The sequence below is a fragment of the Sinocyclocheilus anshuiensis genome, unplaced genomic scaffold, assembly GCF_001515605.1.
Source record: "Sinocyclocheilus anshuiensis isolate Anshui unplaced genomic scaffold, SAMN03320099.WGS_v1.1 scaffold778, whole genome shotgun sequence".
Taxonomy (NCBI): Eukaryota; Metazoa; Chordata; class Actinopteri; order Cypriniformes; family Cyprinidae; genus Sinocyclocheilus; species Sinocyclocheilus anshuiensis.
The window spans coordinates 552,816-569,898 of record NW_015544177.1 but is presented as its reverse complement, the minus strand read 5'-3'; the positions used below and the strand labels follow the sequence as shown (position 1 = coordinate 569,898).

Below are 17,083 nucleotides of genomic sequence, written 5' to 3'. Positions count from 1 at the left end.
GCCGCCGGCCTGCCCTCACTCTAGCCCGCCATGTGTGACACTGTTTCGTTGTGAAAGCGAAACTACTTTGTTTGGCCTTCCAAAAGAGGACACAACTAGAAATCAGTGGGAGTAGTGCTTGTTTGTCATTTCTCCGATCACAAATGCAGACATGGTTTTATGTTTACGAGGCGCGATGCAACGCAACGCGTAAAAAGACAGTATAAGTCATTATAATCCGTAATTATGTCCCCACTGGATGCAAGAAATGCCTCGTTTATAATGGTTTTCATGTTTTTGTCTCGTCGCTCTGGCCGGACAGGGCATCACAATATGGTAAGGGGCGTAACATTTCCGTCACACGCTTGAGGTTTTCGGCCAATCACAACGCACTGGATAGCTGGCCAATCAGAGCACACCTCGCTTTTCAGACCGATGAGCTTTGTAAAAATCAACGCGTTTCAGAAAGGCGGGGCATAGAAGAGAAATAATAATATGTTTTAATAATATGAAAATAATGTGTTTTTTGAACTTTAAACCCCATAAACACATTTCATTACACCAAATACACAAAATAATGTTCTTTTTAGCAACATCAAATGACCCCTTTAATTTCTTTTAAAAAATCATAGTGACCCCAACCTTTTGAACTGTAATGTATATTAGTCATTTACTTCAGTTATAAGATTTTAAGACCTCGAAAACAAGAAAAACAGCAGCATTCAAACAAAATTTCCTGAGCGTTCTTTGCTTTGGCCAAACAAATAAAAAGCTCCGCCCCAAACTCACACCATTGGTTGAGCCACGGTTGCTATGTAAGGCAGGTCTCAACATTCTCAACAACAGAGAAACATTTTAAAATGGCACAAAGATTAGTGTGTAAAGATGCATTTTAACATTTAAAAAAAATCACTTTAAAGTATTATGTGCCATATTGTTTCATATTATGTTAATAATTTACTAACTTTTAAGTAATATTCTTAAAAGCGACAATGAAACCAAAAGAATTCAAACAATTAGCTCCGCCCCAAACTCACACCATTGGTCAAGCCACTGTTGCCATGTCAGGCTGGTCGGGAGTCACAGTGTTTACACTTCACAGGGGAATCAGCCTACAAATGGCTTACTTATAGTTGTCTCCGCATATTAAACTGAAATAGAAGAATGTCTTTTAGCATATTTAACTTCAGGTTTAAGTATGAAGGGCCACTTTTTTCCACATAAAACTGAAGTAAATGATTAATGCAAGTTGTTAAGATCTTATTAAAAGCCTCAATAAAGCCAACATCATTCTCCTTCAAACCCTCATAAACACTCCGGGTACTTTTAGGCCGGGCCGTGAGGGGGGTGATATTGTGGGGCACTGCAGCTGTAGCTGAGAGACGGCGTGTGTAATGCAGGCTGTTAGTGATGTTAAATGAAGCTTGAAGCCTGGCTGACAGCAGCATTCCTCCACAGGCTCGGCGCTGAGAGAGGAGGAGAGGGGCCAACAATGGCAGAGTAATGGTCTAAGAGAAACCACACAGGACACGGCGCTCGTTGTGGCGGACGGGCCATTATCTCATAAGGGCCATTATCTTAATGGGGTGACCGTCTCGATATGACAGATATCACAGAAGGACTGACACATAAACAGTTTTTATAAGATGAATTAGCCAGTGTACAATCTCTGCGGTAAAACACATTTTACCCATAGCTGTATACTGATGTATATAACCTTGTCAAGTTGGGTTACAGTTGCTTTTTATGTGTGTGTATATTGTTGAATGTTGTTACAAAACAAAAGTTTACTCACAAATACACAAGTACACTATTTTCCTTCCTATGTTCATTTGCGAAGAAAGCAGTGCGTAAATAACTTTCCAGGACATGACTGTTTTCAATTCACCCTTTATGAATAGGATCACATTGTCAGTGTTAAATAAGGTTCGCTACAAAGGTACATCATATAAAACTGTTAAATATATATATATAACTTTATGACTCTGAAAATACATAGGATGGTCTCTCCCGAAGCGCAAGTCTCCGCTAGTCTCTTCAGGTCAGGTAGATAATGTTCGGTTTGACAAATCCCCTGCCACATTCGCTACGTTTTCAAATCCTGACTGATTTCAGTCCAATTCACAACAATGGCAGCAGCTCTACAATCGAAGAAAAGTCAACAGTTTCATCGCAAATGTCTTTGTTGTCCATTTTGCGTGTGCTTGGTTTGGAAAACTCCTTACAAAGCTCAGGTGTTTTTGCTTGCATTTGAAGCTGAAGCAGCTGATGTGTGTATTCGTGTTCATATTGGAAATCCTTCCCCACAGAAACTTGCCCGTATTTCTTTGGTCTGTAAAATTCCGATAGATCCGTACACGTTTCACAACCCAGGTCGCAAACTATTCTGCAACCGATCATTTGCCAGTTTTGACATCAGCAAACAAAACGTTGGTTGGTTCCAACTTTGATTGACAGCACAGGGGGATCCGTTCCTCATGGTCCACGTAAACTTCATGACGAGAGGCCCTCACCCCTTATCTTATGAGACTGAAGGACTAATGGAGAGACTGACAGACAGGGCTAACAGGACTATGATGAATGCTCCCCTCCCCCGCCCCGCTGTAGCTTTGGAGAATGACGAGGTGCTTCCGTACATCACACCTCTCTTGGGAAAATCGCTCCCCACTGGCGTCAGGATACCTGGTGGGATTAAACACAATAGTTAGGCCATATAACACGATAAGTTATGCATTCTGAGAGGTTCTGGTGTTGTCCCAGATCCTTCCCCGGTTGGACCCTAACCAAGGCAAATCGGAGAGGTAAAATGTATTCTTACATTTTAAGAAAAAGCCCTCTCAATGCCAGTGACACAGATGACTGAAACCTTTAGGCGTATTTTATTCCATATATTTAGAAATCTGTAGCTAATAGCTTTTTGATTGTATTTAAATTAAAAGGAATAGTTCACCCAAAAATGCTAAATTCTATCATCATTTACTCACCTCATGGTCTTGCAAACCCATAAGTCATTAAGCTTTGAAACACATTAAGATTGGATAAATCTGTATAAAAACCAAAATTCAATCTTTTCTTCATATAAAGTGATCGTATCTCTTCACAAGAATTGGATTAAACTGCACAAATTCATACAGTATGAATTTGTTTTACGATGCATTTATAACCTTTTTGGATCGTCGACAAAAATCTCTCAGGTTTCATTGAAAATATATTAATTTGTGTTTCGAAGATTAACCAAAGTCTTAAGTGTTTGGAACTAGATGAGGGTGAGTAACTGATGACAGAATTTTCATTTATGGGTGAATTATTCCTTTAAGCAACAAAAGCAATTAACATATCTTGAATTAGTTGCTATGTATATTTATATAACCAAAGCTATAAATAGTGGCATAAAACATTGTCATCCTTAGTGTTGTCTGTTATCTTGTGGTTAACAAGCTAACTTACATGACATACATTACAAGCTACTACACATAATCATAGAAATCTTCTATAGAATTTCAGGCCATCGTTGTTTGATATTGCATTTTATTAAATTAAAATTATACTTTTATTATACTTTTATTATTATTGGGATCCGGTGAGATATTTGTCATGACACCAGCCTTTTTGACAAGCAAGTCTAAGTCCTGAGTTGTTGTTTTGTTTTGTGGCACTTACTGTGGTTGTTTTCACTCGGCCTCCCGGCTGTGCACATGTCCAGCCCGTTCTGTTTACCAATAGGTCACAGCCTTCGTCATCCAAACAAGGCATCATCTCACACCACTGTCTACTCCTGACAATGTGCACTGTGAAAAGAAGAGGAAAATGAACATGAAGAGGAAGTTAAATACATGAAACGATATTTTGCAACATATTTCACTTCCATAAGGCCATATATTTCTTTCCGAAACATGCCACTTAATATGAAAATAAACATAGAGTGGGGCTTATCATAGTGTAGTCATTTACTTATTTCTTTTTTTTTTACTGTGAATTTACTAGAATGTTTTAAGATGATTTCATTGGTGCACCTGATGTGCAAAAGAATTGCGATAGAACAGTACTTTACATAGTAGAGGAAATTTGTCTAAATAGACCGATTTTAGCATTATATATTAATGTCATGAAGGTCAAGTTTAGTTAATAAATATAAAACCATCATATGACAGACCAACATAGCTTGTCTTAAAGGAATTCTCATTAATGCATGAAATTCAGAAGGGTCAAGACATGGTAAAATCAGGACATTTCATGCAACAAAGGCAAATAGCAATGAGAGAAAGGTACTCCAGCACTTGGCCTAATATCCTAAGCTTTTCTCTTTGAAACAGATCGCTAAGGTCCAACAGTGAAAATTTTTTCCTGAGGTAAGATTGTTTTGCACTTAATCAAACATAAATGTCTATTTATAATAACTAGGGCACCCTTACATGTTCATTTGCATACCATGACACCCCAATTGGCCCTTAGAGAGAGAGGGAAAAAAGGGAGGGAGGGAGGGAGGAAGGTAGGGAAACTAAGAGAAAATGAAAGAGAGAGAGAGGGAGAAAAAAAAGAGTACATTTGTGAGGTAGAGAAAATGATCATCAGAGTGAAATATAACCCAGGGAAGAAAAAGTACATAAATATCGGGGTGGCAGCATTTGTACATTTGGAGGAAGGCTAATAAAGTGCTTGGAGAACAAGTAGATACAAATGGAGGCAAAATGTCACTCTCACCAAAGGAAAAGGCACGTTCTTAAAGGTAAAAAATAGTTGTAGAGATGCCTTCCAAACTCAAAGTAGTTTGTTATGTAGTGAATGTTTCCCTCACAGCATCTACTCTAGGGACTATAGCTTCCGCTACTAATCTCCAGCATTAGTATTCACTGTTATGCCCTGGGCCATAACGACAAATAAAAGAGCCTTTCATGCAAATTTGGTACATCTTAATTTTGTAGGCATGATTCACAAAACCGTAGGTTGCAGCCATTGGTGCTCTTATCTATATTTTAAGATTAGCATGCTATTCAACGCTAGTCTTATATGTAGTTCAGATTTTAAAAATATTAATTTGGGGTTGGGTGTGGGTTTGTTGGCTTAGTTGGTTTCCCCTGCCAATAAGTAAACAACAACACTTGTCTTGACGAAGGACTGCTTGCATGCTTAAAATAGTATAAAAAAAAGGTTGTGTCTCCTTATGTGGCATAGATAGACAGACAGATGAGTAATTAGATGGATGGAGGTATAAACAAATAGATTGGATTACAGTCCAAGATTTTCATTGCAAGTCTATGTGATATTTGATAATACTCTATGAGAAAACCACAAGTCAGATCAGAAAGTAAAGTAACAGTATCTCGAGTCTGACTGAAGGACATGAAAAGCTGGAAAGCTCTAGGAGCCATTACATTTTATAAATGTCTGGTCTTGCATTAGGGATTTGTCAAGTTGACATACTGTAATAATGATGCCCCCAAAACCCTTTATTTCACAGTAAAATACTCAGCTATTTCGAAAACCCCCCAGATCCCACCTCTAACTCATTCTCTGCCTGTCTCGGGCAGGACATCGGATCACTCCGGCCTCCGGTGATGCATTACACATGACAGATCATCAACATTTTAACACTTTAAAGAAGTAAAGTCAACAAATCCACAAACAACAGCCGAAGAGAGTCCTGTCAGCACAACACAGTAAGCTCTCAGACACTGTCTCTAATGAGCTGTCCCTCGTCTCCTGCTATTGAGCATTGAGACTGTCACTGCACGGATGCCAAACAGACTATGACAGAGTGCACAAAGTGCCTCTGAATCAATACATCAAAGAACTCTCTGAACTTGGAGTTTCTGGTCAAAGGGGCACAAAAGTAATATGGAAGTTGCTTACTGAGACCAAAATGTGACATTGTCCAGATAATGATTTTATGTTCCTGATTCTGAATGAAAACATCTTGTTGCTTAACTCAGATTTGCATTGCAAATTCCTTATTGTTAGATGCTGGAAATCAAATCTGTTGAATTATAATCTGTATATTTGAAGTATCCACACGTTAGCAGTTTGAAATTAGAAAAGGGCAAAACAAAGATCAAAATAATCCCTGCAATCAATTCTTGTGAGAAGATTTTCTTGCTCACTATTCATGCATCTCTCTTTGCTGCTACAGATGGCATCTAAATTGTGACAGATCACTGGATACCTCCATTATCACACTCAAAATGATTTCTCTCTGATTCTTTTTTGTACACGTAAAATATTCAATGTGCATTTCAGCTGTGGCTCTGCAATTTACAAATATTTTATCAAAATTATTCAATACAAAAACTGCATTTTCTGAAGGAAATATCGGAGCTGGAAAGGTAGCACAACAATAGCTAGGTACGTTTTTCATCTGTGGAACTGTTTCTTTTTTTTTTTGTCAGCTTTATATGAAAATGACCCCACAAAATGACACTCTTCACTGCTTTTAAATTGATACAAGAAAGAAATGATTAATCACAAATCAGTATGCAAATAGATTTAAGAAAAATACCAATCACAATGCAGTATGTAAATATGATAATTTGAATATTTAAAAAACAAACTGAAATGTTGCAGTGCTACTGTGGTACAAATGAATCTTTTGAATCAAAGATTTGAGTTACTTCTTTGAAATGGATAGTTCAAACTTCTAATATTGTCTTTGCTTCTTAAAGGGATAGTTCATCCAAAAATGTAAATTCTGTCATCGTTTACCCACCCTCTACGTGTTCCAAACCTGTACAAGTTTCTTTCTTCTGTTGGGCATAAAAGAAGATATTTTGAAGCATGTTGGTAACCAAGCAGCTGTCGGTAGCCTTTGACTTCCATAGTATTTTTTTTCCATAGTTCCATACATATGGAAGTCAGTGGTTACCAACATTCTTCAAAATATCTTCTTTTGTGTTCAACAGAAGAAATTCATACAGGTTTGGAACAACATGAGGGTGAGTAAATGATTACAGAATTTTCATTTTTGGGTAAACTATGCCTTTAAGTTTACATCAGAGACATTATTTAAACATTCAAACGAATGTGCAAATAAAAAGCGCATTAAAAACAACAAAATGTTGCTTAATTTTGTCATTGCTAATATTAGATATCTCACCTAACCCTACATGCAAGCACCGTAATGGTCAAATTCAGTTTTTTTTTTAAACCTAAATTTGATTTTTTTAATGGGGTCTTCATGATATTCTGAAGAAAGTTAGTTCCAGTCCTGAAGGCCCTGTCATTCCTGCCCCAGTTAAGAATTTAGCTGTGACTGATGACCGATGCAGAGGCCGGACTCGAGATTTATCAGGACAGTAAATGAGATGGGCTGCTCATTGCAGCGGACTGCAATTACTCAAACGTTTGGCACAGACGAGAACATCAAACATCTGTCCATACATTTTTACAGCGGACACAGCTTGAAAATTCTATATGTTTAACTTTCACAGTAATGGCACACACTAGTATTCAGATCAGCGCTGCTTACAGAGGAAATGCCCATAATTTACAAGTAACACATGTTGTTTTTATAATGAATTCATGAGCTTACATTTCAAACAGTTTCTAAGCCAGGGCCCTTCTGTTGTCAATGTTAAGCCCCCCACTGTGATGCAATCAGTGAGGGGAATTTATGATGTAAGAAATTGGCTAATGAATTGGATGTGAATAGCAATGAATATTTTCTATCTATTGTTTTGCGTCCATCGTTCTCACAATGCCATTACACCAGTATTGTCTGTGCTGCTATTCTCAATGCTGCTGAATCTTCTATTGCACATATTCCACTCAAAAACAAACATGCAGTACGATCAGTGTAGATGGATTCACAAATGGACGAGTCTTATGAACCAGCTCTTTTAATGAATCTGTCTCAAGTTTCTGGTTTGAATCAGTCTGAATGAATCTGAATGAAGAAAAATCTAATCTGAATAAATCACTGGATCTGTCAAAAACACTCACAAACTCACTGGTTAGAATGAGTCTGATGAATCCTTTTTTAAATGAACTCAATCAATCAGTCTTATCGGTTACTGAATAAACATCTGCACCACAAGTTATTACTTTTAGTCATTAGCTCAAAATCAAGGGAAGAACTGTTTTGTGTGTTTGAATCACTAGCATTACTTACTGGTATTGTTTACGATTTTGAAAAATAACATTAAACATAAATTGACTCTGAAGGACATTAAAATGTTATATTATTAATATTAGTTAATTAATATTATTCATATTTATCAAATGTATACACACAAAATTTTATATTTTAAATATTTATTAATAATGTAACCTTTTAATGTTTTAAAGAGTCAATTTATTAAATTGTAATATATTATAGAAATATATATACACACCAATGCTATTTGGGTATAATTGAGATACTATTATATTCTACTAGATTCAATTAATATTAATATATATTTTGAATTAATATTTTTTAATATGCAAGTTTTTTTTATATTTTAAATTTTAATTTTACTTAGTTTTAGTAATTTTTATGTGTTTTTGTCATTTTTAAAAGTTTTTTTTTTAGCTGTCTAAATAGTTTTATTTCAGTTTTGGTTATTTTAGTACATCAAGCTCATCTAAATGAAAATGAGCAATGTTGAATGGCAACTAGCTATAATAAAATAAGTTTTAAGTTTTTTATATTTTATTTCAGTTAACATTTATTTTAAACAATGAGAATGTCTATGTTTTTATTTTCAGTAAACTATACAGTAATAACCCTGATATATACACTGCATGTATATTTTGTACAAAACATTTCATTACACTATCACAAAACTTGCTTTGATAGCTCCCCTGAAACAGAATAATACATTTGGCTTAATCACCAAATGCACAAATATGTGTACAATGATAGTCCCATAGGCGGAGCGTGTGTAAGGCTTAGCCTTCCCCTGGCCACGGGGACTTGGGGCAAAAATGCCACTAAATTGGACAAAAATGCCCCTGCACAAACAAATTAAATCTATTACGTCTGTTGCTAACAAAGTGAAAATGAATAAAAAGTGTCGATTGCGGCATTAAATTAAGATCTGCTCATGTTGCACCCTATTTCATTTTAGGCGTTTTTAGAGTTTTGCGCATTATAACCAATCCCACACAGTTCTGTTGAGCTTAGGAATGCAATGGCCAATCAGAAGCGTTCAGATGAGTCATCGCTGAAACTCATCAGTTTTGTTGAGTGCGCGCGCGCGCGTTCGCTTACTGAAATCCGGACTCTTGCGAATTTTCTCATCATAAACAACAAAGAGCAGATGTACGTACATTGTAAGTAAGAGATTCATTTCACAGTGTAGGCCTATACAGCTTCAGTGATTATAATGATTTTTAATTTTTTTTTAGAGTGCTTAAACTCACGATAGATTAATGTTAGTGATAATGTCACTTTCTATATATAATTTATTCGCTGTTTGAATAACCGTGGAAAGGAAACGTTATATAATTATCAATTTCTAACGTTTTTATTAAATTGTAATCATGTTAAATACAAATTCAGTCCCATTAAACTTTTTTTAGCCTACACGGAACCCATGTCTGGTTCTTGCCTAAAAAGACGGGTTTAATATATTTGGCTACTTTTAGCCTTACCCTGGAGTTGGTTCACCCTCCGCTTATGGATAGTCCTCACCACCATAATTGATTCTAGAAAACAAAATTAAAGTATCTTTGTGAGAGGATGGCTGTGTAAAAGAGTCAAGGTGGAGTCAAGGCGGAGAGTCTGTGTTATCATGGGCACACCGGCAGACACTTCATCACAGGGCATGCTAATTTTTAGAGCATTGTGGAAACACAGAGGATGCATTATATAATTATTTTCTAGTGGGACCACTTACATCAAGTCTCTGTATTTATTTAGTGGGCGAGCCAAATAACAATATATTTTGTGTCCTTATCCGTCCTTTCAAAACTATAAAGCCATGCCAGCATCTGCAACTTGTATTAAATGTAAACAATTGTAGATTTTGGTGTCCTCGACGTGATATTCCCCATACAAAGCGAGCTCCATCTTGACTTTGTTGTCTTGATTGATGGCGCGGAACTTCTCAAGCTACTCCTGAATGTTTTGGGGAGCCGGTATCCCATTTGTAATTCTGGCACATAGATACACGCTATACAAGCAGATGCTGTGGTCTGAGGTCAACCCTGACCTATCACATCCATCTAGGCTGTGTGACTTTGTAAACATTACTAATCCTTGGGCTGACATTACGAATTCGATTGTGGAGTCAAAGATATGGAATTAATGCAGGTGCTCGGTGAGCGGGACTTGATTATCCTGACACCTGGCCGACGATCACCTTTAAAAAAAAATGCTGTTAAAATGCTCTCCTTCCTCTGACTTTCCGCATAGTTTTCAGGGCATATTCCAGCTGTCGGCTCTCACCTCCCCGCTACCACCAGCTGAGGGAATTGGGCTCTGTTGCTGTCACTTCCCGCCCGCTTCCAGGCAGAATCCGCAGTCCCTCTGTGTCCCAACATGCCGCAGCCGCCTCTCATTTAGCTTTTTCAGACTGATGCGATATTGATGCCAGATCTTTCCAGGCCACTTTGATTTTGTTCTACATAAAAACTTCATGAAGGTTTAATTTCCTGTTTGTTTGATGATAAATTCATTCTAATTGCCATGTCGACATCATTACCCAAGACGTCTTAACAGATTCCACAGAGCAAATGCAGCTCTGCTTTTCTTGTTACTCGTTCTACATGCAGGCGGTTTGCAGTTTGAACTGACCTGTCACTGTACTTGTACAAGTGAAAATTTAATTATACTACAAACATGAATTAAACATAATTTCAGCCTGGTTTCATGCCAGAGAATGTGTTTTCCATTTTTCAGTCTGTCTGAGCATTTCATTTTATGTTAAACTCCACAGATACACTGAATACAGTGCTACGCCTACAGGTTTATATATATTACTGTTCAAAACAGCTTACACACAGCTTAATATTTTTATGGAAATTAATCTTTTTTTTCAAGATTCTTTAATGAATAGAAAGTTCAAAAGAAACATTTATTTTGATGAGTAAAAATATTAATTTCTGTAGTATATGTGTAATATATAAAAATATGCTCTTAATATATTGGTAATTTGACCTTTTTATAACAATGAACGGTTACTTCAGTTTGTAAAATGGCATAACTCCCCATAAACTAATATTTTAATTCAGATTCATTCATTAATCATTCATATTCATTTATATTTGAAAAATTTAATTTTTACCTTGGAAAATATATTTAAAAACGTTTTTGAAATAACAATTATGTTGTGTACATCTAATTTATTTAAAATGTTAGGAGGTGTTGCACCACGTGACATTTTAGATTAAATTTTAATTACTTTGGCATAAAAATTTGAAACATGAACTTTGCATTTTATATATTTTAAACTAGATTTTTATTTTTAGATTTTTCTCTTTTCACCACGGACACTCTTATTTATCACTGAGCCACATGTGATCAACAGTGTCATCTTGTTTTGTCTTCAATGTGCTGAACACAAAAGTCTGCTCACCTTCCATCAGCGGTGCATGTTTTCTCAGTGCCTGCTATCGTGCGACTAAAGCTGCCAGTCTTGGTACTAATACATAATGGCAGACGTGCTGGCTATTCTTTCTCAGTATCAAAACCTGTCTGATTGCCTGCCTTTTATCAGATAAAGCCACAGGGCACAGAACAAGATAAAACAGCAGTGTTGCCTCATTTGAAGAGATCGGGTTATATTTAGCAGAAGCTTTTTATCCAAAGAAACAAAACAACTGAAGAAATCAATATTTCTTTAATAGCTTTAGACACTCAGAGTAGCAAATTACACAAAATTAAAAGTGAGTGGGGTACATAGTTAAACGACAAACAAGACTGAGGAAATATTGAGGGAGCTGTGGAGTTCGAGAAAAGATTGTCTTCGTATGCAGGGGGTAAATTGTAAATTGGATACGTTGAGATTTTATTTTTAAGCCTTAAATTTATATCTGAAGAGCGGAATCCATTGGTTGCTATGAAATAACTGTATTTTTGAAAGGCCAAAGCCTCAAGACCTCTGCACGCACCGCTGAAGAAATTGTATCCGGCTGTCTTGTTAGAAAATGCCAATGTAGAATGACTGATTTTTATTGTCAATTTGGTTTGTAAGCCATGAGACGATTTTCCAATAACCGCAATGAGGAATTACTGAGGCACTTTTTTTTCTGCTTGCATCGTTCTGTTTTTGCTAATTTTATATTCGTAATCTTTATTGTTTATTGGATTATTTGCTATTTTGACTTTTTTACATCATTTTTCACTTTTTTAACATTTCTTCAGCCAGGGTTACTGATTGGCATGTGGTGTAGCCCACTACAGGTGATGTAAGGTCATATAAACACGGAGGACTGTCTTTCAAAAACTATTACTCAAGAACACCTACTTTCATCTGGCCACGAAGAAACTCCTACCTTACGAAATATGTCTTGAAATTACTCGGGGGTCATAGCATCAACTGAAGGCAAGACGACATATGATCACATGAAGATAAGTGCAGGTCATGCTGAAAACCAGTCCACGTAAGACTAAAACTAAATTGAAGAAAAAGGGAACACAACAAATGTACTTGCAAAAACTGTAAATGGCAAATATAATTACAAATCTCTCATTTGCTTCTCGGATACAGTATAAAAGTAAGCTGAAGTGAATGTAATGAAATAAAAAGACCCTGTATTATGTATTTCCATTATGTTCACTACACAGCTGTATTCAAAAACAAACGAACAGTGAAATTAACATGAACAAATGAGTCTAATGAGCCAGTTCTTTTAATGAATCACTCAAAAAAACATTTGTTTTAATCAGTCTGACAAATCCTTCACTTAATGAACTCAATGAATCTGTCAGAGCGGTTAGAAACATCTAATTCACTGAAATAACATCTGACATACTGAAATAACATCTGACACACTGAACTGCAAGTTATGTCAGTCATGTTAGTCTCGAAATGAAGTTGTGCATGTTTAAGTTTAGTTTCTCAAATCTTTAAATAGACCTTTTAAACAACTTCTTTTTTTTTTTAAGTTTGGTGAAATCGCTGAAAAACATTGTTTTGAATCAGTCTGACTTCACTTTACTTAAATAAATAACAATTAAATAAATAACTTCACTTAGATAAATAACACTTCATTTATTTATCTCACTGAATTTGTCAGGTGGTTATTAACATCTGATTCACTTACTGAGCCACAAGTCAGTTACTGTATGTTTAACTCAAAATGAAGCTTTGTGTATTTTAAGATTTTAGAAACTTCAGTTTGTTCATATGACAACCTGTAGTCAAGATTCACCTGTCATTTGTTTTATTGCAAAAGTCTGGTGCTTAATCGAAAACAAACACACAGCGCAACTAGCACTATGATTCATGAATGAATGACTCTAATGAATCAACTAATTAGTTTAAATCAGTCTGACAAATCCTTCATTTAATGAACCCACTGTATGTGTCAAAGTGGATATGAACATCTGATTCACTGAATGAACATCTGATTCATTTACTGAACCACAACTCTTTCAGTCATGTTGGACCCGAAATGCAGCTTTGTGCATTTAAAAATGATAGAATCTCAGGTTCTGTAGTCGAGATTCACCTGTCATTTGTGTTTGCAAAAGTTTGGCAATTAACTCTGATTCATAAACAAATGACTCGAATGAGTCAGTTATTTTAAGGAATAACTAAAGAAAACGTACTGGTTTGAATCAGTCTTACAAATCCTTCACTTAATTAACTCACTGAATCCATTAGATCGATTGCTTAATATCGGAGTCATTTAATGAACCGCAAGTCTTTCAGTCATGTTTGACTCAAAATGAAGCTTTGTGTATTTAAAGATTTTAGAAACTTAATTTTGTTCATATAAAACCCTGTAGGTGAGATTCAGTTTGCAGAAGATTGATACTTAACAAAAACAAATGTACACATAGTCTGATTCATGAGCAAATTACTCCAATGAGCCAGTTCTTTTAATGAATCGCTCAAAAAGAATTACTAGTTTGAATCAGTCTGATGAATCCTTGATCTAATGAACTCATTCAATCATTAACATCTGATTCACTGAATGAATATATGATTCGCTTACTGAACTGCAACTCTTTCAGTCATGCTGGACTCGAAATGTAGCTTTGTGAATTTAAAGATTTCAGAAACTCAAGTTTGTTCATATGACAACCTATAGTCAAGATTCACCTGTCATTTGTGTTTACAGAAGTTTGCTATTTAAATAACACACAGCAGCTCGGCGCTAATCTCACCAACTCTAAATTTCCCCAGCGTCCGTCACCTCGTAACACATTCCACACACGTGACCTCAGGCACTGATGAAACCTGCAGCAACATCCCAAATCCTGTGAGTGACACTTCAGCCACACTCACTGAGCAGCGTAATCTCATGGATCAGACTGGAATCTGAAAGCCCCAGCTATGGATGCTCTGGTAGGCTTTGAGGCAGTGGATGAGCCAAAGCCTGGATGAGTCCCACCTCAGCCCCTCCTCATTCTTACCATCCACACATGCTGGACTGGCTCTGGTAGTGCCGGCAATCTGGCCCTTCCTGCAGGCACACCTGGCCGTCTGCCGGGCGATGGTCCTCCTTGGCTGACTGCTGTCCCGGTCCAGAGTCACGATTTCACATGTACCCGCCGCCAGCTGACCTGAATGAAGGACAAAGAGTTTAGAGAAATGTCAGCTGGGCTTTCAAAACCCCCAGGATGACAATCAAATCTTTAAGAAAATGTGAGTGGTGCCAGTTTCCCTGCTAAAAGGTTGGATTGATGTGGCTGGTTGCCAGGTTGTTGTATGTGGTTGCTTACATGTTCTGAGTGGTTTTTAGCATGTTTCTCTAAGCGATAGCTATGGTTTTATGGGTGGTTGCTAAGTGGTTACTGGCCCTAGTCAGTAATTCTAGTTCCTAAATATGGCTCAGGTATTGGGCTGTATTATTTTTCGGTATAAGACTTCAAATTATTTAAATAATTGTACGGGCTGCCATGGCCATATCCAGCTATGAGGTCATCGAGGTCCGGACCTCTGTAAATTTTTAATATTCAAAAATAAAATCTGTTTTCTGAATGACTAATTTATCATTTAAAACATCTCATATGAGTGTCTGAGGCTACGTTCACACAGCGAGCCTTAGTGCTTATTCCGATTTTTTTCTCAGATCCGATTTTTTTGTGTAGCTGTTCACATTGTTGTTTTAAATGTGGCCAATATCAATTTTACAGTGTGAACAGATCATGGTTCTGAACTGACCAGCATGCGCAAAAGATCAATACGAACAGGGTTTCCAGATTTACACAACATAATCCGCCCAATTGCTTCTCAAAACTAGTCCAAAACTAGCACAATCATGTTAAGGGGGATAAATATCACGTTAGTGGGGTCGCGTCGACCCACAAAGTTGAAAAACATCTCGCGGTAACAGTGGAAAAGTAGCCTAATTCCGCAGGGAACACTTGCGCAGCGCGCTGTCATACGGAAACACGGAGGACATAAAGTAATCAATTATGCGTTTATTTATAGTGTGATCTGCTGCTGAATCCGGCAAAATTATGTGCAGGCAATATGAAAAATAAAGACAAGGATGTGACAAAAGTCAGCAGAGTTTTGAAACATTTATGATACGAGCCCTCATGTTTTGTTTGTACAGTGTAGTTGTCACTGTAATTCTTATGAGTTCTGACACATTATACTCCCACTGATTACCTTTCGCAACTGTCTTGATAACTGTGGGTGTGTAAAATCTTTGAAGTGTCTCCCATCAGCGCGGAATTATGACGAATGTCGATCAAGAATGACGTAAAAGCCGCATGAAATCCGACATGACTGTTCACACTGCGGTCGCATTGCAAAACATCTGACATGTATCGGATTTAGTACCACATATGGAAGTGGCACAAATGGGAATTGAAAAGATCAGATTCCATGCGGTTTGTGCTGTTCACACTGTCATGACAAAAACAGATCTGAGTCACATTTGCCTGCAGTGTGAACGTAGCCTGAATGTATAGCTAATTCAATTTAGTGGCCGTGTTGTGAAAATGATGGAGAAATATACATGTTGCTGCGAGACGCTTGCGGAGTGAACAATGCTAGAGAGAGTTGTGAGAGACGACACGGGCGCAGCCTCCATCGTGTTGCCAGATCCAGCTATTATAAGCATCTTTGGCCTTGTCTTTTCCTCTTAATTTGACACTTTATATCATAGCCGCGGGTACTAGAGGTTCTGTGGGTGCTGCAGCACCCCCTGCCGACAGCTCTTTCACTGCACTGGAATTTAGGATGACATGGCTTGAATTTATTTTCTACGTTTTTAATTTTCCACATTTGTTCATAAAATTACTCTAAAGATTGTCATTTTTATATGTTGTTGACTTTTGGATCAGACAGCTTTTTGGCCATTGGATCAGAGCGCTTTCAATCACTGTCCAATTCACTGCCTATTGTAGCCTCTGAATTTCATAATGCTCAACACCACTGGTTTGAAGCGCTGTCAGAGCTTTGTAAAGCCTTTTTACCACGCCAATAATGCCAGTCGCTGATTGTGATGCAGATTTTTTCAGACTGAAGTAAGATACTAGAGCTGCCCCCTAATAGTCGACTAACCGTTAGTTTGGTCGACCAAAATGTTATTAGTCGCTTAGTCACAGAAAAAAAATTCCACACGAAGTGACGAAATCATGCAGTCCGTGACGGACAAATCGTTAACGGCTGGTCTATGTGGTAATATACATCGGGCAGGACATCCATATGCTCACCTAACATTCATCGATCTCAAATATGGCTTATCATCTGAAATATGCATGTAGTAGCAACTTTATATGGCAGCTCAATCTAATGTTAGCCTAGAAAAAAAGTGCGCTGTTCACGTGTTTGTGCGGAGTGTGGAAGCTGAACAGAAGCGTGCTTGGGCTATTTCATGACAGATGGAGGCGCCGGTGCGATCATTTGCTCTTAAAATACTTTGTCATTTTTAGTCATACAAATAAGAGTAATGCATCTTTTGTATCTGTAAAGACTCTACGTTTATTCGTGTGCACTCAGAATAACAACGAAACGTTGCGCTTTTGTAAAATAATGAAAGCAAACAGGATGCGCTTTCTGCC

General features: G+C 37.1%; 1 protein-coding gene across 1 annotated transcript in view; it reads right to left on the bottom strand.

The window, feature by feature from the left end:
* Positions 1 to 1,822: 1,822 nt before the first annotated feature.
* Positions 1,823 to 17,083, bottom strand: part of tafa5b (TAFA chemokine like family member 5b) — a 27,907-nt gene continuing 12,646 nt past the window's right edge. The window contains exons 2-4 of the mRNA XM_016496496.1: positions 14,480 to 14,629; positions 3,640 to 3,767; positions 1,823 to 2,661 (exon numbers count right to left, since the gene is read on the bottom strand). Of these exons, the coding sequence (XP_016351982.1) occupies positions 2,653 to 2,661; positions 3,640 to 3,767; positions 14,480 to 14,629 (287 nt within the window). The 3' untranslated portion in view covers positions 1,823 to 2,652. The remainder of the gene's footprint in view (positions 2,662 to 3,639; positions 3,768 to 14,479; positions 14,630 to 17,083) is intronic.